Here is a 24,673-nt window from a genome sequence, read left to right as displayed (position 1 = left end):
GTAATTTACATCCCCTACAGTAAATTCTAGATTTTAAAATTTAAAGACTATAATCAGTGAGTCTCTGAATTGATAATATTTTGAAATCAGGCTTTGTAAAATGTTGAACAATGTACATTTGCAATTATTTCATGGACTCAGAGTCTTTGTTAATGTTTCACTATCTTTAACATTTTAGTTCCACAAGTTTGTTGAGTTAGTATATATGTGCAGCAACATAACCCAGGTAAATGCAAATCAAGACCAGTAAACTGGACAGCCAGAGAATCTCATCATAAAAGCAACTTCAGTGCTTCTTTCAGCTGCATATTATTTCATTTCAAATTCTTTTAATCTTGCCAAGCAATATCTGTCAAGCACTGGAGAGTGAATTTTTACTGCATTTATTTTAAAAAAGCCTTGTAGTTCACATTTCTTTTAAATATTTTTTCACTCAATTTAAGAAACAGAAGAAATTTTCTGATCTTTGTACGCTACAATGTTGCCAATCATTAATGTTTTCAATACGTGACTGTACTATTTCTCACTTTGAACAAATCTCTCTCTTGTGAAATGTTTCCAATTTACTCAAGTATTATTTTATGCATCTAATTAATCCCTTGCACTCAAATGTGCAGTAATTTGGTTTCTTCTCTGTTTTTCTCCCCGATCTACTTCTCAACAAAGTTATTTTTCCTTTCACAGGATGCGGACGTTGCTGGCTAGGTCAGCATTTATTGCCCATTCTAGTTTTCCATTGGCACTGTCACCCTCCAGTACCTAATTTTGGATTCTGAATAGTCACACACTATAGCCAAGCTAAAACCCATCTATCTATCATAAGAAGTAATACCAGAAAACAGTCAAGACTAACTGCTTTCCTCTCCATAATCTGGGATGCTAATATTGCTCCCACTGCTGCCACACGAACTTGGGACCTTTCTAGACCCCACAGTAAGTTCAATACTATGTGGTTTATTTTTGGATGGGGTGCCAGTGGAGGGTCGTGCAAACAATGCCCATTTTCTTTCTGACTACATGCAATGAAAAATGGTAATGAGCAGTTAGCAGTGTGGTAAACAGAGAAGACCATCTTATCTTTTTCTTGCAAGTCCAAGCGACATCTTCACAGATACTGTGTTCCTGCCAAACTCTCAGAAGACATCAGAAATAGTATCAATTAGATTAGTCTTTACAACTTCAGATTGAACTATTATCAGAAGCTTAAAAAAAATTGGTTATCCAAACACAAAATATTAGAATATGAGAAAGTTTCACTTTTATTTCCAAAGCTGTGAAGCAGCCAGAGTATCGATTTTAGCTCAAAAAGTACCAGTGGATGGAAATATTACTATCTAGCTATTCCATAATTTAAAACAATGCAATTCCTCACAGATCTATTTATTTAAAAAAATAATTATATACATTCATTCATTACGTGTTCCAGATTCACAGCCTATGACTTTTGTGAAGAGATACTTGTCCAAACAAAATGCACAAAGCAAAATTGTCCCATTTATTTTCCTCTCCCTTCCAAATGACAATCAAACTATGATATGATTCCACAAGCCCCTGTCGCCTCTTAGTACAATCCATAACTACTGTTGGAGTGGAAAGGATGCCATTTGGTCCATGCAGCTACTGTATGCTCCAATATGAACTTCTCAACCTCCACAGTTGATTCCTTACTTTCGTAAGTTCCTTTCCCTAGATCTCTAGGTGGAAATAAATGTCAATGTTGCTGCTATCTCTACAATGGAAATCATCTTTTTCAGTTCATCCCTCAGCCATATTACTAATTTTACTTTTTTTTGTTAACTGGATTACTCTTCCAAGTATTTAGTGCTGTTGCATTCCTGGGGATGAATGAATTCCAATCCCACAGTTCTCACTAGTTTATCTTAATAGCCCCATCCTGCCATACACATTTATTATTGCCTGTTTCTATATTACCCTATATTTTTTCACATTAAAGACTATCTGCCATATCTCACATAACTGTTGCAAGTGATCAATCTTTCTATTCATTACTTGCCAGCTGTTCTGTATCATCAGTGAATGTAACAAAAAACTACTAAACTAGATGTCCTTTTCCATATCATTCATAAATAATGTGAATAAGAGGCATCCTCGAAGGTGTCCGTGAAACATAACTGGTTACTTGCGCTCTATCATTGCCCTCTGCTAGGTCCAAGCTCAATCTGGCAAGACAATTTATCTATGCCATAAACTTTAACCTTCCCTATTTGTATCAGGTGAGGACCTTTTACAAATGCCTTGAAAATCTAAATTGATTACAACCACTAGATCACCCATGAGCCAACCATCCTTGACCTTTCCTTTATTAACACAACTGTAGAACTTTTTTGGCTCTCTCTTATAATGTGTGATCTGTTTCTCTTATTTTTTTCTATTAAGTGGCCATTTTCATGTCAGCCCAAAAAGTAACTGGCAGTAGACTAGATTGCTGGGGATAACTCAGCCAAGCCTAATCTCATTGTCACCCAACATCTCAGTTTTGGATGTGTCAACTTTTCCTCGGCTCAAGGTTGGCAAAATTAAAACACCTCAAACCTGCACCTGTGTGTATTTGGTGCAGACTCACCCAACTCCACAGCCGACTGAGGACTGAATCACAATCTCAGGTTCCTGTTTGACTTTGAGCTGAGCTTTTTATCCCACAACTGCTTGCTTATGGTCTGCCCCAAAGATTCCAAAACCTTAATCTATGCCGCCTCCACCCAGCGAACCAACTTCTGTGTTCTCATTGGCTACTCCAATATGATCACTTACAAACCAGCTCATCTAAAACTCAACATCTTTCTTTATCATACAACCATCGCTTTTATCCTTGTGCAGCTCTGATGGCTATCTGTGCTCTAATAAATCTAGACTATCTCATCTGCAATTTCCTCCACTGCCCTGTCTGAGCGATCTTTGGGCAGAGTCACATATCCCTTTCCATGCTCTCCACTTCTCTGACTCCCAGTTTAGTACGTTGTCCCCACTCTATTATCAGAAGCTCATCCTTAACTATGCTGCCTTCAAATTCCAAAACAATTTTATAATTTTACCTTCCTCCCACTTTAAAAAGCTTAAAATCCATATCGTCAAGCATGCTTTCTCCTCTATTAAATTTATTCTTTTACTGTTTGATGTCCATCTCTGCTTTTTGGTGCACTCTAAATTACAACCCGGTGATGTTGCTGACAACTTTGATATTTTCTAACGGGGCCACTGTACAGCAATCAGAAGTAATAAACCAAGTTATTTGCTCACTTCTCTGGTCAAGAACACTGGCCAACTGTTGTGCTTCACTACTGCTTGAGCACAGACCAATGATCGAATCTGAGATCATCACTGTCTGTATGGCTCAGCATCAAACCACAAAGTGAATTTACCTACTGAGTCATTGTGACATTTAAAATTAAGTTCTTTGTTGCAAGAACAGCAATTTAAAGTACAGCAGCCACTTCACAATTGGGCTAAGCAACATAGTTTTACGAACAAGGAGGAGTAGGCCATTCAGCCCCTCAAGCCTGCTCTGCCATTTCAAATAAAATCATGGCTGATCTGATAACCTGAGATCTGCATCCCACCTACCCCTGATAACCTATCACCCTCTTGATTACCAAGAATCTATCCACTTCTGCCTTAAAAATATTCAAAGACTCTGCTTCCAACACCTTTTCAGGAACAGAGTTCTAAAGACTCACGAGCCTCAGGGAAAAAATTTCGCCTCATCTCTGTTTTAAATGGGCAACCCCTTATTTTTAAACAATGACCCCTAGTTCTAGATTCTCCCACAAGAGGGAAGCATCCTCTCCAAATCCACACTGTCAAGACCCCCCAGGAACTTATATGTCACCTCTTACTCTTCTAAACTCCAGTGGATACAAGCCTAGTCTGTCCAACCTTTCCTCATAAGACAGCCCGCCCATTCCAGGTATTAGTCTGGTAAACCTCTGAACCACATCCAATGCATTTACATCCTTTCCTAAATAAAGTGACAAATACTCCAAATGTGGCCTCACTAGTGCTCTGTACAGCTGAAGTATAACCTCCTTACTTTTGTATTCAATTCCCCTCACAATAAATGATAACGTTCTATTAGCTTTCTTAATTACTTGCTGTACCTGCGTACTAGTCTTTTGTGATTCTTGCACAAGGACACCCAGATTCCTCTGCACCTCAGAGCTTTGCAATCTCTCACCATTTAGATAATATGCTTCTCTTTTATCCTTCCTGCCAAAATGGACAATTTCACATTTTCCCACATTATACCCCATTTGCCAGATCTTTGTCCACTCACTTAACCAACTACATCTTTTTGTAGCCTCCTTATGTCCTCTTCACAACTTTCTTTCCTATCTTTGTGTCATCAGCACATTTGGCAACCATCCCTTCATCCAAGTCATTTATATAAATTGCAAACAGTTCGAGATCTCTGTGGCACACCACTTGTTACATCGTGCCAAGCTGAATAAGACCCATATTTGCCTATTCTCTGCTTCCTGTTAGCCAGCCAATCTTCTATCCATGCCAATATGTTACATTCTATACCATGAGCTTTTATTTTCCACAATAACATTTGATGTAGCATTTTATCAAATGCCTTCTGCAAATCTAAGTACAGTACATCCACTGGTTCCCCTTTATCCACAGCACGTTACTTCCTCAAAGAACTCCAATAAGTTGATTAAACACAATTTCCCTTTCACAAAACCATGTTGACTCTGCCTGATGACCTTGAGCTTATCCAAGTGCCCTGCTATAACTTCTTTAATAATAGCTTCTAACATTGCACCAATTTAGGTAACATCAGTAAATAAAGAAAACGATTATGCAAAAACTTCTCACCTGAATTCAGTGCTCAAGTTTCCCAGTAGTCTCAGCATCACCAGTAGGCCACACAGGGTGCACTACCTATGTTACCTTTCAGGAGACAACAACAGCATCAATCTTGCACCACGGTAAAGGTGGTGATTAAAATCAAATTTAACAATCACATGCAACGTTGAAGAAGAAAATTAGAAAAATTGGTTAACAGGCTTATTGCATCAAAGGCATAAAAAACTTATAAGGGCAAGTTTTAAATTGCACAACATCAAGATCGTTACATTTTAATTACCCACAGATCTTGTTTCAACGGTTTGGTCTATAAATTAAAATATTAATCTCTTCTAATGCTACCTTTTAATATTAATATATTACTGGAAGCCAGATATGTAGTGGGACATGCCCACATAAAATTTAGTTAACCATACCTTAACAAATTATTGTCTCTTCGTACATACAATTCCTGCTTGCGGATTTAAGACCCAGGGTAGGGCTAGCCTAAGGTTAACTTGAACTGCACACTGGTCAGAAGATAGAATTCAGCCCTCAGCACAAAGGGAACTAGCAAGGTTCGTTGTTAAACGAACTGCTTTACTGGCAAGTTAGGTTGTGATCATCCTGGAAGATGGCAGGCTCTGTTCCATAATACTTTTTTCCGTCGTTACGCTATGTTTTTCTGCCATTAAATGGCAACATTAGAAAGAATTACAGTTGTTCATTAATTTTTTTTATAGCAAGTACTGATAACACTTTCATTAGAATATTCATATGAATATATGGTAAAAGTTACTATACATTACTTCATTAAAATATTCAAATGAACGTAGTTAAGATACATTAACTGTCTAACATTTTTGTGTCTCAAACATAACATGTTACACTTCAATTATTGTTTAATAACAAAATCAAAAGGGTCAAGCTGTATTGTATATATATTTTGGGAAAATAAATTTAAAACCCTTTGAAATTCACAACTGTTTTAAATATTTTTTTATTTCCTCAGGAGTTTTTCATTATGCTCTTTCTGGTTCAGAAAGTAACATTAATCCACATTTACTTCAATTACATTATTTAGTTTTTCTAACAGTTCAAAACTTAAACAGTGAATTTTCTTTTCCACGTATGGAATCAACCAGCCATTAACTACTTTTACTTTACAGTGTTACTTGCTTTCAGTATTTTCAAGTTTAAAAACACTTCACTTCTATAAAATAAGGATGCACAAGCAATATTTCCAGACAAACAACATTATTAAAACAATCACAGCCACTCAAGCTAAAATAGCTGCACAAAAATATTTTCAAACTGCTAAAAGTTGACTCATGATTCTTTACAAAGATAACTGCTTGATCTCAGCAGCTGAGACATCTAGACATAAAACATGAATGGTTATTTAATCATTCAAGATTTGTATGTGCATGAGGCACCAAAAGGAGTCCATACAGCTTATATAAAACAATGCTTCGAAAGTCCAAGGAGTCACAGAAATATATATTTGTATGGCTTGTGCCATCTGGTGCATGAGGGCTGCTGCAAATATTGTTGACAAGTCTCAACTAAGTTTCTTTGCCAGCATTACTATTTGCTGTTCCTAGTCCGGCCATCAAAAAACTTTTTGTGTCCACCCCACTATACAATTTAACAGTAAGTGGCTTTAAAAGTGTCTGCCACCTGGCGGTCCAGGCCATCTCTGGCCCCGTCCAGGTGGCGGAGGTGGCAGCGGCGCACCAGGTCCATTGTGAAAGCTGTGTAAAAGGATAAAATCACAATTTTTTGTTTCATGGTGTACTTTTCTTCATTAAAAAAAATAAAGTTTGTTACAAAAAATTCTAACAGTTATGCTACTTTAATTATCTTATACGCTAAATAGTCATTTGAAACATTCTTGACATGCAGATTTTTATAGGCTTCCAAAAAATTACTCACTACAAATAAGGGCTAATTACAAAAATCAGATCCAAGTATTTTGTTTAACTTAGAGAAAATAAATTTACAGCACTCTGGGAAAATGGTCCCACAAAGAGCCTGAGTTCGACTTACCCTCTCTGAGGCGAGAAAACCCCTCTTTGCATGCTTCTACCTCGAATGAAGGGGGGTCTTCCTCTGAAGCACATTGGTCCTGGAGGAGGAGGAACTGGTAATCGTGGTGGAGGAGGACCACCACCCCTAAATCTGAAAGATAATTATCAAATGCTAACAACCACAGAAAGCAAATCAAAACATAGGGCAGAATTTTTCTTTGGCATGCGGGGCTGGGCCCTGCTCACCAAAGCGTAAAATGACACGCAGTGACATCAGGCGTGCGGCCCGATGTCACTGCGTGTCATTCCGATCTTTTGTTCTGCAGGCACACACTGGAGTCGGGTGCGCGCCCACTGCACTATCAAAGGCCTGTTAAAGCCATTAATAAACTAATTAAACAAATTAAAGTTGGCGGGCAGGCGAAGGTCCAAGCGGCCTTCGCGTTTTGCATGAGACCTCATCCACGGGCGGGATGAGGTTTCATGAAGGTTTTATTGAATAAATAAAAAATTTCAAACATTTTATAAACATGTCCCAGTTCATATGATACTCACATGAGGGTCATGTGTAAATGATTTTTAACTTTATTTTAAACTTAAAATTTGAACTTAATCTCCCTGAAGCAGCGACCGAGCGCAGGCCCCGACTCCCTTCTCCTGCACAGGTAGTGCCGAGTGTTGGACGGGCCTTAATTGGCCTGCCCTCGTAAAATGTTGGCGCGCAGACGATCTTGGGCAGTGATTGGCTCTGCGCCTGCTCCCGACCAGTCCACCCAACAGGGAGAAGATTCTGCCCATATTTATTCAAACTAGGACCAAGGTGAAGACGAAGATCTAAGCAGCTGGACAAGACTACAGAGGGCAAGGACTTTTGGGAGTCGGAACATGTAAAAAGCCCCAATCTCATCATAAGTCTCGTAATAAAAATATTAAAATTTTCATTTCTAAGTAATAGTACAGAGCTTTTCTGCTAAAATTCCTTGCAAGACATGTATTTTCAATTACTTCACCAGAAAGTTTAAGGACATTTGCATTATATCACAACAATCTGCTCCCAACAACTATTACAGTACGAGTACAGATAAAAATTGTAAAAGTTCAGTACTTGTTATAACTGAAACAACTCCAATCCATTCTTAGGCCAGAAATTCCCCCTTTGGGGGTTTGTGGGGGGCGGAGGCAGGCGCGAATCCGATTGGCACCCCTGATCGGGGATGCGCCGCCATTTTATGTGGGCGGGCCAATTAGGGCCCGCCCAGCGTAATGCTCGCCTGGAAGCGCTGAGTGCTCCCTGTGCGGGTGGGGGGGATTCCCTGAGAGGTTCCCTGTGCTCTCTTGCGCAAGCGTGCGAAAGAGGACAGAGATCTCCCGGGGCACAGAGGTGCCTCAGGAAGATTTGTTTCAGTGCTAAAGTTTTAAATAAAGGTTTTTAAACACTTTTAAAACATGTCCCCTTATGTGACACTATCACATGAGCTGGGACATGTCAAAGAATAAAAGTATAAACTTTTATTAGATTTTAAAACACTTCATGAAACCTCATCCCGCCTTCATTCCACCACACATCATAGAACCATAGAAAAGTTACAGCACAGAAGGAGGCCATTCAGTGCATCTTGTCCATGCCAGCCTGAGGACACCCAGGTGCCCTTCCTATTCCCACCTTCCTGCACCCGGCCCATAGCCCTGCAGCTTACAGCACTTAAGGTGCAGATCCAGGTACTTTTTAAAAGAGTTTAGAGTTTCTGCCTCTATCACCAACTTGGGCAGTGAATTCCAGACACCTTCTACCCTCTGCGTAAAAATGTTTTTCCTCATGTACCCCCTACACCTTCTGCCTCTTACCTTGAATCTATGTCCCCTGGTTCTAGAATTCTCCACCAAGGGAAACAATTTTATCCTGTCCACTCTATCTATTCCCCTCAGAATTTTGTACACCTCAATCAAGTCACCTCTCAGCCTTCTTTATTCTAAGGAAAATAACCCCAACTTATCCAATCTCTCCTCGTAGTTACACTTTTCTAACTCTGGCAACATTCTTGTAAACCTCCTCTGCACTCTCTCCAGAGCTATTACATCTTTCCTGTAATGTGGTGACCAGAACTGCACACAATATTCCAGTTGTGACCTCACCAGTGTTTTATACAATTCCAACATTATATCCTTACTTTTATATTCTGTCGCTCTGCCAATGAAGGAGAGCATTCCATATGCCTTCTTTACAACCTTGTCTACTTGAACGGCTGCCTTCAGAGACGTGTACTTGTACGCCAAGATCTCTCACTTCATCTACCCCTCTTAGTATATTCCCATTTATTGTGTAATCCCTGTAACTGTTTGACCTCCCTAAATGTATGCCCTCATATTTCTCTATGTTAAAATCCATCTGCCACTATACCGCCCACTCCACCAACCCATCTATATCGTTTTGGAGGTTATGGCTATCCTCTACACTATCCACTACTCAGCCAATCTTTGTGTCATCTGCAAATTTCCCAATTGTGCCCCCCACCCCATGTTCACGTCCAAATCGTTAATATATAACACAAACAGCAAGGGTCCCAACACCAAGCCCTGTGGAACACCACTTGAGACAACTTTCCATTCGCAAGGGCATCGATCGACCATTACCCTTTGTTTCGTGTTACAAAGCCAACCTTTTATCCAGTTTGCCACATTACCCTGAATCCCTTGGGCTTTTACTTTCCTGACCAATCTGCCACATGTGACCTTGTCAAATGCCTTGCTAAAATCCATGTAAACAACAACCACTGCACTACCTCCATCAAACCTTCTTGTCACTTCCTCAAAGAATTCAATCAAATTTGTGAGGCAAGACCTTCCTTTAACAAATCCATGCTGACCATCCCGGACTAGTCCATACCTTTTCACATGACAGTTAATCCTATCTCTCAGGACTGATTCTACTAATTTGCTCACCACCGATGCAAGTCTAAGTGGCCTATAATTGTTTGGCATTTCCTTTGATCCCTTTTTAAATAATGGAACTACATTTGCATTTCTCCAGTCCTCCGGTACCTCCCCTGAATCTAGTGAAGATTGGAAAATCATCCTCAGAGCATTTGCTATCTCCTCCCTGACTTCCTTCAGCAGCCTCAGAAACAATCCATCTGGTCCTGCTGACTTATCAACTTTCAAGGATTTCAACCCTTCGAGTACTTCCTCTCTCTTTATGACTATCCTGTCCAAAATCTCACAGTGTTCCTCCTGGACTACTATATCTACATCCTCCCATTCCTTTGTAAACACAGAGACAAAGTATTCATTCAAAACCCTTCCCACAGCCTCTGCATCTACACACAAGTTTCCATCTTCATCTCTGATAGGTCCCACTTTTTCCTTAACTAACCTTTTAGCATTAATGTATTGGTAAAACATCTCTGGGTTATCTTTAACTTTACATGCTAATCTTTTTTCATGCCCTCTCTTTGATTTCCTTATTTCCTTTTATACTTTGTCCCTGCACTTCCTATATTTGTCTAGGCTATCTGCAGTGCTTAGTTCTTTGTGCCTATCGTACGCTTTCTTTTTCTGTTTGATCTACCCCTGTATTCCCCTAGACAAGCAGGGAGGTCTAGATTTGGCTGTACCACTCTTATTTTTGTAGGGGACATGTCTACTTTGTACAAATAGGATCTCGCTTTTTAGTGCTTCCCACTGGTTTTCCACTGTTTTATCCTCCAGCAGTGCTGTCCAGTCCACCTCAGCCAATTCCCTTCTCATTTCTGCAAAATTTGCCTTCCCCCAGTTCAAGGCTTTTACTCCTGCCTTATCTCTATCCTTTTCCACGGTAATGCTAAATCTAACTGAATTGTGATCACTGTCCCCGATATGGTCGCCAACTGTCACTTCACCCACTTGCCCTTCTTTGTTCCCCAAGACTAGGTCTAGAATTGCATCTCCTCTCATTGGGTTTGTCAGTAATTGGTAGAAAAAATTTTCCTGGACACACTGCATGAATTTTTCTCCCTCAGTGCCCCTTATATTGTTTGAATGCCAGTTGATATTAGGATAGTTGAAGTCTCCTACTATTATTGCCCTCTTGTTCTTACAAGCAGAAATTTGTCTACATATTAGTTTTTCTATCTCCCTTTCACTATTTGGGGGTCTGTAGTATACTCCCAGTAGTGTGACTGCCCCTTTTTTATTTCTAAGCTCAACCCATAAAGCCTAATTTGTTGACCCATTTAGTGTATTGTCCCTTCTCACAACTGGAACTGATTCTATAACCATTAGTGCTACCCCATCCCCCCACTCCTTTTTTATCTCCGACTCTATCGTGTCTGAAGACTCTATTACCAGGAATATTAAGCTGCCAGTTTTGTCCCTCCTTTAGCCAGGCCTCCATTATAGCAATGACATCCTGCTGCCATGTGTCTACCTGTGCCCTTAACTCATCTACCTTGTTTGTAATACTCCTTGCATTGAAGTATAAACAGTTTAACCCTGTCAATTTCCCTTGCTGGACACTTTTTAAACTTTGCTTCTCCTGTAACTCCATGTCTATCACAACATCCCTAGCTAATGTTCTACCTCCATTTTTCTGATCTGAATCTGACCTATCTGATCCTACTCCTGGGATCCCATCCCCCTGCCACACTAATTTAAATACTCCCCAACAGAACTAGCAAAAGCCCCCACAAGGACACTGGTCCCAGCTCTGCCTGGGTGCAGCCCGTCCGGTTTGTACAGGTCCCACCTTCCCCAGAACCGGTCCCAGTGCCTCAAGAATCTGAATCCCTCCTGGCTACACCATCTCTCCAGCCACGTGTTCATTTGGTCAATCCTCTTATTCCTGCTCTCGCTAGCACGTGGAACTGGGAGTAATCCTGAGATTACTACATTTGAGGTCCTGCATTTTAATTTATCTCCTAACTTCCTGTACTGAGCTTGCAGGTCCTCATCCCTTAGTTCACCTATGTCCTTGGTACCAATGTGTACTACGACCACTGGCTGTTTACCTTCCCTCCCCAGAATGTCCTGCAGCTGCTCCGTGACATCCTGGACCCTGGCAACAGGGAGGCAACATACCATCCTTGATTCACGTTTGCGACCACAGAAGCGTCTGTCTGTGCCCTTAACTATTGAATCCCCTATCACTATTGCCCTGCCACTTGTTTCCATCCTGCCCCTCTGAGCAGCAGAGCCACCCATGGTGCCGTGAATTTAGTTGTTGCTGCGTTCGGCTGAGAGACCATCCCCCCCATCAGTATCCAAAGTGCACCAGGCCTGCGAGGGACACTCTTCTGAAAATGGGTTTAAAAAAAAGGCAGCTGATTGGTGAGTAAATCCTGGTGAGATTTTTTTTCAATCTATTAAAGTAATTCATTGCTTAATACTGAGGTAGGAGTTAAAAAATGTAGAGTAGTACTGTACAAGTATAATTAGTCAAGAAACAAGGTTCCTGGCTAACATAAATAAGGCTAAAAATGCTAGCGTATTTTTTAAGGGACTAACTAGCTTAATCGAGAGGGACGTCATGGCAGGAGAACTCAGACCCGCGATATGCCCCTCCTGCAGGATGTGGGAAATGAGGGCACTTCCAGCGTCCCTGGTGACCATGTGTGCGGAAGGTGTGTCCAAATGCAGCTAGTTCTGTTGGGGAGTATTTAAACCAGTGTGGCAGAGGGATGGGATACCAGGAGTAGGATCAGATAGGTCAGATTCAGATCAGAAAAATGGAGGTAGAACACTAGCTAGGGACATTGTGATAGACATGGAGTGAATTGCATCATTTTACGCATTGGCGAGTGGGCAGGGAAAATTCTTCCCTTAGTGTTCAAGTTAATGTAAACTATTAAATAGTGATATACCTCCGCAAAGCTGAGGCTGTCTAGCAACTTCAAGTCTTACTAGAATATTTTGAATACTTATCTGAAGAGGAAATACCTGCAAGGCAAATGGGATTGCTGTACACTTACTACCCAGTTTTTTATTTCAAAATTCAAAAATTATTTCCCAACAAAAAAAAAAGGCTTTTGAACAACAAGCAATTAGCAGAAGGCACTTGATGGGGACATCACTATGAAATAAGTATTCTGCAGAGACACACATAAAAGTTTAAAGTTCCTGTATTATTCTTACTTGTCCCGTTAAAAACATTGATGGAATGTTGGTCTTTATCTCAAGAGGGTTGGAATCCAAAAGTAAAGAAGTGATGCTTTGGTTGTTCAGAGCCTGGGCTCATAGCAGTGTTGCATTCATTTCTGGACACTGAATCTAAGAAATGGCTTTGGAAGGATAAAGCATGGGCTCATCAGAACAATACCAGAGTTTGAATGTTTAAATTATGAGGACAGGTTGCATAAACTTAGCTTGAAATGAAACAGAATGGAATTGTAGAATGCTTACAGGAGGAGGCTATTTAGAACGTCATCTCAGTGCCAGGTCTCTAACAACTCAGCTAATCCCACGCACCCGCCTTATTCCTTTGGATTTCTTCAGATAAATATCCAACTCCTTTTTGAAAGTCATGATTAAATGTGCCTCCATTCCCCCCAATCCCCCCACACCACCCCCAAGGGAGGCAATGGCGTAATGGTATTGTCACTGGACTAGTAATCCAGAGGCCCAGGGTAATGCTCTGGGGACCTGAGTTTGAATCCTGCCACAGCAAATAGTGGAATTTAAATTCAACTAAAATAAAAATCACTAATTAAAAGTCTAATGATGACCAGGAAGCCATTGTTGATTGTTGTAAAAACTCATCTGGTTCACTAATATCGCTTAGGGAAAGAAATCTGCCATCCTTACCTGGTCTGGCCTACATGTGGCTCCAGATTCACAGCAATGTGGATGACTCTTAAATGCCCTTTGAAATGGCTTAGCAAGCCACTAAGTTGTACAAAACCGCTACAAAGTCCCAATAAAGGAACGAAACCGGACGGACCACCCAGCATCAACCTAGGCACCAGAAACGACAACTGAAAATACAGCTCTGTCGATCCTGCAAAGTCCTCCTTACGAACATCTGGGGGCTAGTGCCAAAATTGGGAGAGCTGTGTCTCAGACTAAACAAGCAACAGCCTGACATAGCCATCCTCAGGGAATCATATCTTACAGATATTGTTCCAGACACCACCATCACCATCTCTGGGTACGTCCTATCCCAGCGGTAGAATGGACCCGGCAGAGGTGGCGGCACAGTGGTATACAGTTGGGAGGGAGTTGCTCTGGGAGTCCTTAACATCAATTCCAGACCCCATGAAGTCTCTGGGCATCAGGTCAAAAATGGGCAAGGAAACCTCCTGCTTATTATGATGTACCACCCTGCCTCAACTGATGAGTCAGTGCTCCTCCATGTTGAACACCACTTGGAGGAAGCACTGAGAGCGGCAAGGGTGCTGAATGTACTTTGAGTGGGGACTTCAAAGTCCACCTCCAAAAGTGGCTCGGTAGCAACAATGCTGACCGATGCTGGGGACCTTCTTCCCAGCATCACAGATGCCAGTCTTCAGCTAATTCAATTCACTCCACATGATATCGAGAACTAGCTGAAGGCATTGGATACTGCAAAGGCTATGGGCCCTGAAAATATTCTGGCAATAGTATTGAAGACTTGTGCTCGAGAACTTGCCGAGCCCCTAGCCAAGTTGTTCCAGTACAGTTACAACACTGGCATCTACCCAGCCATGTGGAAAATTGCCCAAGTGTGTCCTATGCACAAAGAGGACGACAAATCCAACCCAACCAATTACCGCCCCTTCAGTATACTCTTGATCATCACTAAAGTAATGGAAGGGGTCATCAACACTGCTATCAAGCGGCACTTGCTTAGCAATAACCTGCTCACCAGTTTGGGCTCCGACAGGGCCACTCAGCTCCTGACTTCATTACAGCCCTGGTTCAAACAAGGACAAAAGAGCTGAACTCCAGAAGTGAGGTGCGAGTGACTGCCCTTGACATCAAGGCTGCATTTGACTGAGCGTGGCATCAAGGAGCCCCGACAAAACTGGAGTCAATGGGAATCAGGGTTAAAGTCATACCTAGCACAAAGGCAGATGGTTATGGTTGTTGGAGATCAGTCATCTCAGCTCCAGGACATTGCTGCAGCAGTTCCTCAGGGTAGTGGCCTCAGCCCAACCATCTTCAGCTGCTTCTTCAATGACCTTCCTTCCATCATAAGGTCAGAAGTGGGGAGGTTCGTTGATGATTGCACAGTGTTCAGCACCATTCTCAACTCCTGAAGCAGTCCATGTCCAAATGCAGCAAGACTTGGACAATATCTAGGCTTGGGCTGACAAGTGGCAAGTAACATTCACGCTACACAAGTGCCAGGCAATGACCATCTCCAACAAGAGAGAATCTAACCATTATCCCTTGACGTTCAATGGCATTACCATTGTTGAATCCCCCACCATCAATATCCTCAGGGTTACCATTGACCAGAAACTGAACTGGACTAGCTATATAAATACTGTGGCGACAAGAGCAGGTCAGAGGCTAGGAAACCTGCGACAAGTAACTCACCTCCTGACTCCCCAAAGCCTGTCCACCATCTACAAAGCACAAGTCAGGAGTTTGATGCAATACTCCCCACTTGCCTGGATGAGTGCAGCTCCAACAACACTCAAGAAGCTCGACACTATCAAGGACAAAGCAACCCGCTTGATGGGCACCACATTCACAAACCTTCACTCCCTCCACCAATGCACAGTAGCAGCAGTGTGTACCATTTACAAGAAGCACTGAAGAATTCACCAAGGCTCCTTAAATAACAACTTCCAAACCTATGAATACCACCGTCTAGAAGGACAAGGGCAGTGTATACATGGGAACACCACCACCTGGAAGTTCCCATCCAAGTCACTAACCATCCTGACTTGGAAATATGTCACAGTTCCTCCACTGTTACTGGGTCAAAATCCTGGAACTCCCTTCCTAACAGCACTGTGGGTGTACCTGCACCATATGGACTGCAGCGGTTCAAGAAGGCAGCTCCCAACCACTTTCTCAAGGGAAATTAGGGATGGGCAATAAAAATGCTGGCCCAGCCAGGGTAGCCCACATCCTATAAATGAATAACAAAAAACTCAGGTAGTGCATTACAAATCCCAACGACTTGCTGCATAAAAAGCTTATCCTCATGTCACCTTTGGTTCTTTTGCCTTAAATTGGTGGTATATGGTTTCCAACCCTTCCACTAATGGGAACAGTTTCACCCCATCTACTTTGTCCAAACCCTTCATGATCTTGAGTACCTCTATCAAATTTCATCTCAACCTTCTCTTCTCTAAGGAGAACAGCCCCAGCTTCTCCAATCTATTCACATAACTGAAGTTCCTCAACCCCAGAACAGATCTCAAATCTTTTCTGCATACTCTCTCTAATTCCTTCAATCCTTCCTAAATCCAAAATCCTGAGACAATTGATCTCTGGTTGAAGTCAAGCCAGTCTTATATTAAAGGTTAACTCTAACCTTATTGCTTTTGCACTCTATGCCTCTATTTATAAAGCCCAAGATCCTGGATGGTAGGGCTCACCTGCCTAAAAAGGAAACAACATACAAGCTCCTTTGATTTATGCAACTTATTTTGTTCGTAGAGGCAAAATTATCCTAATAATGCATGAAAGATGGCCCATTCAAAAGGAGAAATCCTTATAATTCAACTGACTTTGCAGTGTAAAGATTAGAATTCTAAACACCATCTTCTGTTAAATTACGGTTTGCAATATCCCAGTTTCATCCATTTACTATCTACCAGCTTTAAAGATTTCAATCTCTCTAGTAATGTATCAATAACTGTTTATGTTGCAAATGTTCCAGTCAAGTGCTTGCACGAGATCTGACTCAGGGTTTCTCACCAAAGTGTTTCCTATTTCCTATCAAAACTTGCAAGTCCTTTACCTTGGAGGAGGAGGAAAAGACATGTCTCCTTGTCCACCAAATGGACATTCCATCCCTCCGCTCGTAAGTGGCAGTCCAAATCTAGGTGGTCCTCTTCGTCCACGAGGATCTGGGTAGGGGCGCATTCTAGTATTTCCTATACCACGTCTAAAGCAGAAAGCTGCATTTTAACTCTCAAATGAGCAAATACAATTAATATAAAGTTAACAATTTTAACTGCACATAAAATCATTGTTAAAATTAAACCATCTTTTTCCTGTTAATTTAAATGAGGGATGTTAGCACGAAGAAGATAGAACTTGCTGTTCTTACTGCAATCAACTAAGAACATTCTGAATCTCTCTCTAATCGACTCTAACAAAATATCATTTTAAGTATTTTACATGTTACAATTAAAATAATGGGGAATGTTAAAAACTTCGGCGATCTGGATGGAGAATCAAAACACCCTGTACATTTGGCTGAATGGCCTCCTACTTTGCTGTAAGATTCCATTATTCTCCTTGACACAAAACAATGATTCATTGGCTTGCCTGTGTGCCATATAGACCATTAGAATATTAAAAAATCAAATCAGGCATAGACCATACAGTCACTTGAGCCTTCTCCACCATTCAGTAAGATGATGGCTGATCTTCTACATCAACTCCACATTTCCATCCTTATCCCATGATTTCCTTCGTGACCAAAAATGATCAATCTGAGTCTTGAATATGCTCAAAGACTGAACATCCACAGCCCTCTGGGATAGAGAATTCCAAAGATTTACAACGTTGTAATTGAAGAAATTTCTCCTTGTACCGGTCGTAATGGCTGACCTCCTATCCTGGGACTATGACTCACAGTTGTAGACTCCCCAGGCAGGAGAAACAGCCTCTCAGCATTTACCTTGTCAAGCCCTCTAAGAATCTTATACAGTTCAACGAGGTCACCTCTCATTCTTCCAAATGCCAAAGAATAGAAGCCCATTCTACTCAAATCTCTCCTCATTGGACAACCCTCACATCCCAGGAACCAATCTAGTGAACATTTATTCCATCCCTTCAAAAGGCAAGCAAATCCTGAGGTAAGGAGAGCAAAACTGAACACAGTACTCCAGGTGTGGGGTCTCACCAAAGGCCTGTATAATTAAAGCAAGTCTTCCTTACCTTATATATTCCAACACCCTTTGCAATAAAGGCTAATACACATTTACCTCGTTAATTGCTTGCTGTACTTGCATGTTAACTTTGTGATTTATGTACGAAGACATCCAAGTTCCTCTGAATACCAAAATTTACTCATCTCTCACCTTTTAAAAAAAACTGCTTTTCAATTCTTTCTACCAATGTTGATAATTTCATATTTCTATCAGATTATACTCCATCTGCCACTTTCTTGCCCAATCACTGAACCAATCTATATCTATATGCAGCCTCTTCGCATCCTCCTCAGTTTACTTTCCCTCCTAGCTTTCAGCAAATTGAATATATTCCACTCAGTCACCTCATTTAAGTCATTGATTCAGGTTGTAAGTAGCTGAGGCCCAAACACTGATCGTTGTGAAACTCCATTTTTTACAAGTTGCCAACCTGAGAATGGCCCGTTTTCTGACTTTAACCAATCCTCATTCCATGCTAATACATTACCCCCAATCTAATGAGCCATGGTGTAACAACCTTATGTGGCACTTTATCAAATCTTCTTTTGGGTTCTGAATAGATTTGTCAAACACAATTTTTTTCCCATAAGACTGTATTAATTCTACCTAATCGTATAATGATTTTCTGTCTTGTTACCACTTCCCTCAATAATAGATTCTAGGATTTCCACTACTACTTTATATCAGATTAATTGCCCTGTAGTTCTGTTTCCTCTTTGCCTCCTTTCTTGAATAGCAGAGTTACATTTGCTATCTTCCAATCTACTGGGACCATTCTAGAATCTAAGAAGTTCTGGAAGGTCAAACACAATGCACGCGCTATCTCCACAGCCCCCTCTTTTAAAACCCAGTGGATGCAGACCATCAGATGCAGTGGATTTGTCAGATTTTAGTCCCATTAATTTATCCAGTAACTTTTCGTTACTAATATTAATTCCTTTAAATTCCTCACTTTAGTTAGACCCTCAGTTCCCAATTGTTTTTTGTATCTTCTACTGTGAAAACAGATACAAAATATTTATTCAACATCTCTAACATTTCTTTATTTTCTATTATAATTTCTCCTGTCTCTGCCTCTAAGGAACCTTGTTGGAACATAGAGTAGAAGGGGAGATAGAGAGGTAATTGAGAAGTTAAAATTAGCTCAACAGAGGTGGATAGAAAGTTAAAGATCAGTTTGGCATATAAAAATCACACTGCAAGATAGTGTACCCGCTCAATTAAACAATGGTGTACTGATTAAGTCATTGTGGCTGGAGCTTGCAAGTCAGCAAGAAGACAGCTCCTGAATGTAGTAGCTCAAAACAATAAGAAGGTGCCTGAGACTGTAGACGTGTAATTTTCACACAGAAAATAAAACAGATGAGAAAATAAAAACAGACAAGGGAAAGGTGTATGTGCAGAATTTTGATCAGTCTGGGAACCAATGGAAAATGATTGAAAGGAAGTATCGTGAGGTCCATTGTAAAGGAAGCCAATCAAAGGAAAGGAGGTAAATTTAAGCTTGTTAAAGGAAGAAGGTACAAAAGGAGGCATTTTGTGCTCCAAAGGTTAGTACAATGCTCTAGTGCACAGACTGTATTATGTTCCATTAACTTTCCTCTGCTTGTAAATGACTTTGCATACAGAGGGCAGAAAAGGTATTGTGCCTCACCACATTAACTAAGTTTCTCACTACTCATCTTAACAACAGACTCATGTTTACTTTTGCTAATATCTTTCTTTTAATAGTTGTAGAAACTCTTAAAAATTGTTTTTATATTTATTGCTTGTTTAGTCTCATTCTATTATCAGTTTCTTGATCACCCTTTATTGGTTTTTAAAATCTCCCAATCCTCAGGCTTACTACTCTTTATAGCAACAATGTGAGCCTCTTCTTTTAATATAGTACTATCCTTAACATCTCTAGCTAGCCATGTTTGGACCACTTTTCCAGTGGAGATTTTATTCCTCAAGGGAATGCATACTCATTGAGACCATGCCTGATCTCTGATCTGTTTGGAATTATACTATCATAACTAGGGCTGGTTGATGTGCAAACACAATTAGTTTTTGTCTCTGAGTTGGAGTAGAGAAAAAAAGAGTGGGCAACTCCTCTCTTCTGATCAAGTAATCTTTGGCAAATACACATATGAAGAGTGCTGGCTGAAGGCAGGCTGACAGTGGCTTTGATGGCCCCCAAGTCAAATATGCTACCAATACATAAATGTCCACGATCACCAATAAAGAATATTCTCTTGGGTGAAGCACTGAAGGGCTACTGCTTCTGGAAGTGTACCCAGATAATATGATCATCTTAAGGATAGGAGGGGAAAAAAAATTGGGAAAGAATTGAGAAATACCTTGCCGAGCCAAATCCATTAGCAGCTGCTTGTCCTCGCCCAAATCTGCCAGATGATTCACCTCTACTTGGTGGCCCTAGGTTCTTAGGTCCTCCAAAAACACCTCTGCTGCTTCTTCCTCTGGCCATCTGCCCACCTTTTCCTCTTCCTTTACCTCCTCTGCCCCTGCTCAAAATAGTAGTATTACATTCTACTTCTCTTTACTACACATTATATTTAATATAAAATGGCACTATAATCTATGTGGTAGAAAATGTTCAAGGACTTGAATTGTTAATAATTAAGCCCCTCCAGCACAATTGCAAAATTAAACTAATTAGTAAGGTAATTTGCCCAACTATCCATCTTTGCATAAAAAGTTAAACCTTTCTCATATCCAAATGCAATTTTCTTGAATATACTTTTTAGAAATTGGCCACCAGATAAATGCACAATTTTAGCCATTTAGCTTCGAAGAAACAAGTTGAGTACTACTTTTATGATTCACAGGTATTTTTCAGTAAATAAATTATTTAATATGAAATCAAAGGCTTCACTTAAAGTACAGGAAAATTCCTAAAAAATAAAGTATTTTAGTTTTCAAAATATCTTAGAATAGCATAAGTTTGTGGAGTTCATTATGAAGTGTTGAAATTTTCAACTTGTTACACCTCATACATTATGGATGTCCATGTTATTTCTAATATGATATATTCTCAATCATCATAAGGTTTGTAACATCCCACCCTCAAGAACTTTTTACAGGAAGTACAACTAGTTTATAAACCACTAAAATGCCCAAACAGGAATTTGAATGTAATAACAGTGGTTCAAAAGCAAAAATCTGATTTGAGTGGATGATATTAAATCAAAGAAGAGAACTTGCATTGTTCATAACATTCATTAAATGACATAATTGAGCTGAAAGTTTTTCAAAATGTTCATAATACAATAGGGGCTGCAGCAATTGAGATTGGTTCCTTTACTGCAACCAAATCTAGACATTAATGCTATTAACATACAACAGCAATGTGATGACTCCAAGTTGGTCACAAATTATTCTATATCATCTTGTACAATCAGTCACCTAATTTCACTTGATTGACTATATCTCCATGACTTTCTAAACCTGTTGTGTTGAAGCTTTTTCAAAACCTTATTTCAAATGGATCTTTACCATATTTCATTTAACTAATTCACTATTTATATTAAATAGTCCAATGCCATATTCCCACACATTAGCTTACCTAATGTTGTCACTGCCAGTCTGTTCATCAAAATTCGCCTGCAAATCAAAATTTAAAAAAAATTCAATTTACCTTGCTTAATACATGTCAACACATTAACAAACTCCCAACTGAACTCCATTACAAAAACATGCTCTTTCTAGCTTCATACCTGTACTGTAATGAGTGTTGTCCCAATTTCTTGCCACCCAACTTCTTTTCACTTTCATGGTCAGTAATATCAACCTGGCTCTATCCTCCAAGTCAGTTCCACATCTCTCAAAACTACTACCAATATTCTCATCAGAAACTCAATTCTCCATCATTTCATTCTTTCCAACTACTGATATTTAACTTTCCCTTTCTCGCTAAAGTCTTGGAACAACATTGTTGTGTTGCAACTACCCTCCCAGCTCCCACATCACTTCCTGTTAAAAGCCCTTAGCCATGTTTTCATCTTTCTTACAGCAAAGAAACACTTGTCAAAGTCACCAACATCCATCATTATTGTGACCAATGAATGCCTCTCAACCACCCACTACCATCAATATGGTCAACTCTCTCCATTGTCCTTTTTTTTCTTCTCCAAAGTTCATATTTGTGGCACTACTCTTGGCTCTTTCAATTCCTTACTACTGTACTATAGACATTCAATTGTCTCAACTGGTTTCTCCTTGCACATCTGTTTCTGGTGTATCCTAGCATTTCAATCTTGGCTCTCTCCTCTTCTTCATTTACAAACTATTCCTTTGTAATGTTACCAGAAGCATGAGATCAGCTTTTACATGTATGCTGATGATACCCACTCTACCATGCCACCTGTGCATCATCACATGTCTCTGCCTCCAACTTCCTCCATTGCAAGGTGGTAAAAGGTGAACTAGATGCACCGAGTATCTGGCAGAATATAGGTAGTTAAGTGTTGGACAAGCTGCAGTTGATGAATGATGGATGTTAAGAAGGCAACGAAGAGACAGTTAAAAATGGAGTCTAATAGTGACAAAGCATAGATAAGAATTTCAGTTGCAATGGAACTGAACAGAGGGGAAGAACCAGGCAATGTTGCAAAGGTGGAAAGGGGTCATCTTAGTGATGGATAGGATGTAAACTTGAAGCTTAACTTTAAGTCAAACAAGACACCATCTGTCCACCTGGTAGGCAAACTAGGCATGGGCAATAAAGACTGCCTTTAAGTTTCAGTCTGTTTTAGATTCTGAAACTTGTGGGTTCAAGCCCCAACTGATAGATCTGAGCACATAACGTACATTGTTACTTAAGTGCAGTATCAAGCAGTATTACAAAGGACGATCTGCACTGCCAAAGATTTCAGCTCTCAGGAGATAAAGTAAACAAAATCCTAGTTTGCCCTTTCAATTGGACAAAGAAGCAAAGACAGTATTGGAAGAGGGAGTTCACCAAATGTCCTGGTCAACATTTGAACACCAACCAACATAATTAAAAATAGATTACCTGGATATTTATTTCATTGCTGTTTGAGGAACCTTATGATGCACAAATTGGCTCTACATTTCTCTAAATTGCAGCAGTGACTATGTCCCCATAAGTGCCTAATTCGTCATAAGGCCCTTTAAGACATTGTGAGGTCCTTTAGGCATTATATAATTGCAGATTCTTTCTTTCACTGAAGGATGGCATGAATTACCACCTCAAATACTATGAAGAGATTAAAGAAGTCAAGGGAGGATCACCGATCATGGTTATAGAAATGTCATTAATGATTTTGGTCATTGTGGGCTCGAGACCTGCAAACATGGCAGAAGATGGACTGTTGGGATTCAAATAATGAGTTTTTGCACAACGGGGCAGAGTTGATTGGGGACAATTTGAAGACCTTAGAAAGGGGGGGAAGGCTAGAGATTGGAAAGGCAGTTAAAGAGGATGGATAATCTGAAGGTTTTTAAAGTGGATTTAATGATAGTTGATAGACAGTAGCTCAATGAACAAGCCATAACATTAACAATGGTCAAGTGAGGTAATTGATTATGACTAGGAGTTAAGTGGGGAGGGAAATGAGGGAGTAGAAAATGGTTGGCATGAGTCTAGACAGAGCGCAGAGATGTGGCAACGGGAGAGAGAAACTATAACATAATAGGGATTGGGATTACACTGACTCGGGTACTGGAGAGATGCCCAGAGGAGGTCATGTCAGAAGCAGCTGCATGACCTTTTCAATCTGAGGCCAAGAAAATCATAAGACTATCACAACTAGTATCCAAGGTTAGGGTGGGGATGTGGGGCAAAAATGTCCATCACAGAGAGGCCATAAGTATATAATTGGTTTTGAAAGATAACAGAACAGTAAAATTGTTTAATGTTATTATTGAAGAATGTAAATTGAGTAACTATATAAAGTCACTCAATCATCACAATTATTCTGAAGTTTTGTTGAACAAGTATTGCGTGTAAAATGATACTTTTGAGTTCTTTCTGCATCTGTACATCATCTATTTACATAGGTACAGCAGCTTTCTTTCAAGCAGAGAAAAGAGACACAAATGAAATTTGGGGTCACACCAATCCTGAAGTCTTACTCTAGGTTATCGACAACAATCCCTTTATATTTAAAAAGTGAGAGGATCATTTCATGTACACCAGCTGCAAATGTACCAGAAGACTGGGAATGCCGTAGAGAGAACACAGTGAGAGGAATCAGGTTGAAGTCAACTGAGGAATGAGGGGATGGGAAACATACCCTACTGTTGCTGTCCTGACGCTTAAAGACCATGAATAAATGGGAGTGTGAAAGCACAGGAGCCCGTTAGTAATACATTCCCTCGGCTTTGTAGTTAACATAAATGGGGGATTTTTTAAAAATGAAGAATATTTCATATTTGTAACGAATGGTATTACTGATATTTGCACAAAATCCAGTATTTTTTTACATTGTCAAATATGAGAAAAGTTTGTCTGAAACACTTTCAGGACCGAGGAAGGTCAGTCAGTGAGATTCCAGCTCAACACAAAGAACCCGATTGAGAAGCAGCTTGGCCGTGACTGTAACTCCCGCACCACTCGGATAGCGACATAGAATGAGAAAAGGCGCTCTCTGATGCATACTTGCCTCCATTGTGCAGGTGGGATTAAAGGTAAATGGTGCACTCTTTATTTTTATTAAAGTTCCCTCGAGTCAGGTTTATTTGAACTTCCAATGAAGCAAACTAACGGTAACCACCGACCACAAAATGGCGAGTTACACCTGAGCTCAATCAACCTTGACACTCGGAATCCCACCTCCCTCTTGCTCATCTGATTGGTGT

At 40.3% G+C, this 24,673-nt stretch overlaps 1 protein-coding gene across 7 annotated transcripts; it reads right to left on the bottom strand.

The window, feature by feature from the left end:
* On the bottom strand, positions 1 to 24,639 carry si:ch211-51e12.7 (uncharacterized protein LOC336335 homolog). 7 transcript variants are annotated; one of them, XR_005941974.1, is made up of 7 exons: positions 24,478 to 24,639; positions 21,417 to 21,454; positions 20,191 to 20,355; positions 16,708 to 16,854; positions 6,859 to 6,990; positions 4,840 to 4,914; positions 1 to 1,694 (listed from the first exon to the last, which is right to left on the bottom strand). XR_005941974.1 is itself a non-coding variant. In XM_041180452.1 (6 exons), the coding sequence occupies exons 1-6, from the start codon at positions 24,481 to 24,483 to the stop codon at positions 4,911 to 4,913; spliced, it is 492 nt and encodes a 163-aa protein (XP_041036386.1). In that variant the 5' UTR covers positions 24,484 to 24,639; the 3' UTR covers positions 4,667 to 4,910. The 7 variants fall into 7 exon arrangements, 4 of the variants coding, with proteins under 4 accessions (XP_041036386.1, XP_041036372.1, XP_041036402.1 ...); XR_005941975.1 differs by having other exon boundaries at positions 8 to 1,132; XR_005941976.1 differs by having other exon boundaries at positions 8 to 1,122.
* Between the last annotated feature and the right edge of the window lie 34 nt (positions 24,640 to 24,673).

Source organism: Carcharodon carcharias, chromosome 2 (genome assembly GCF_017639515.1).
Source record: "Carcharodon carcharias isolate sCarCar2 chromosome 2, sCarCar2.pri, whole genome shotgun sequence".
In the NCBI taxonomy this organism is placed as follows: domain Eukaryota; kingdom Metazoa; phylum Chordata; class Chondrichthyes; order Lamniformes; family Lamnidae; genus Carcharodon; species Carcharodon carcharias.
The sequence above is the reverse complement of the archived record's forward strand: the minus strand, read 5'-3'. Positions and strand labels throughout refer to the sequence as shown.

Bases quoted from the DNA above. Each gene is read 5' to 3' on its own strand.
- si:ch211-51e12.7 (XM_041180438.1), bottom strand. The intron at 16,855-20,190 runs GTATTTCTCAAT...TTTCTGCTTTAG, and splicing joins AATGGATTTGGCTCGGCAAG to ACGTGGTATAGGAAATACTA. The intron at 6,564-6,858 runs GTAAGTCGAACT...CCTTTTACACAG, and splicing joins GTTTTCTCGCCTCAGAGAGG to CTTTCACAATGGACCTGGTG.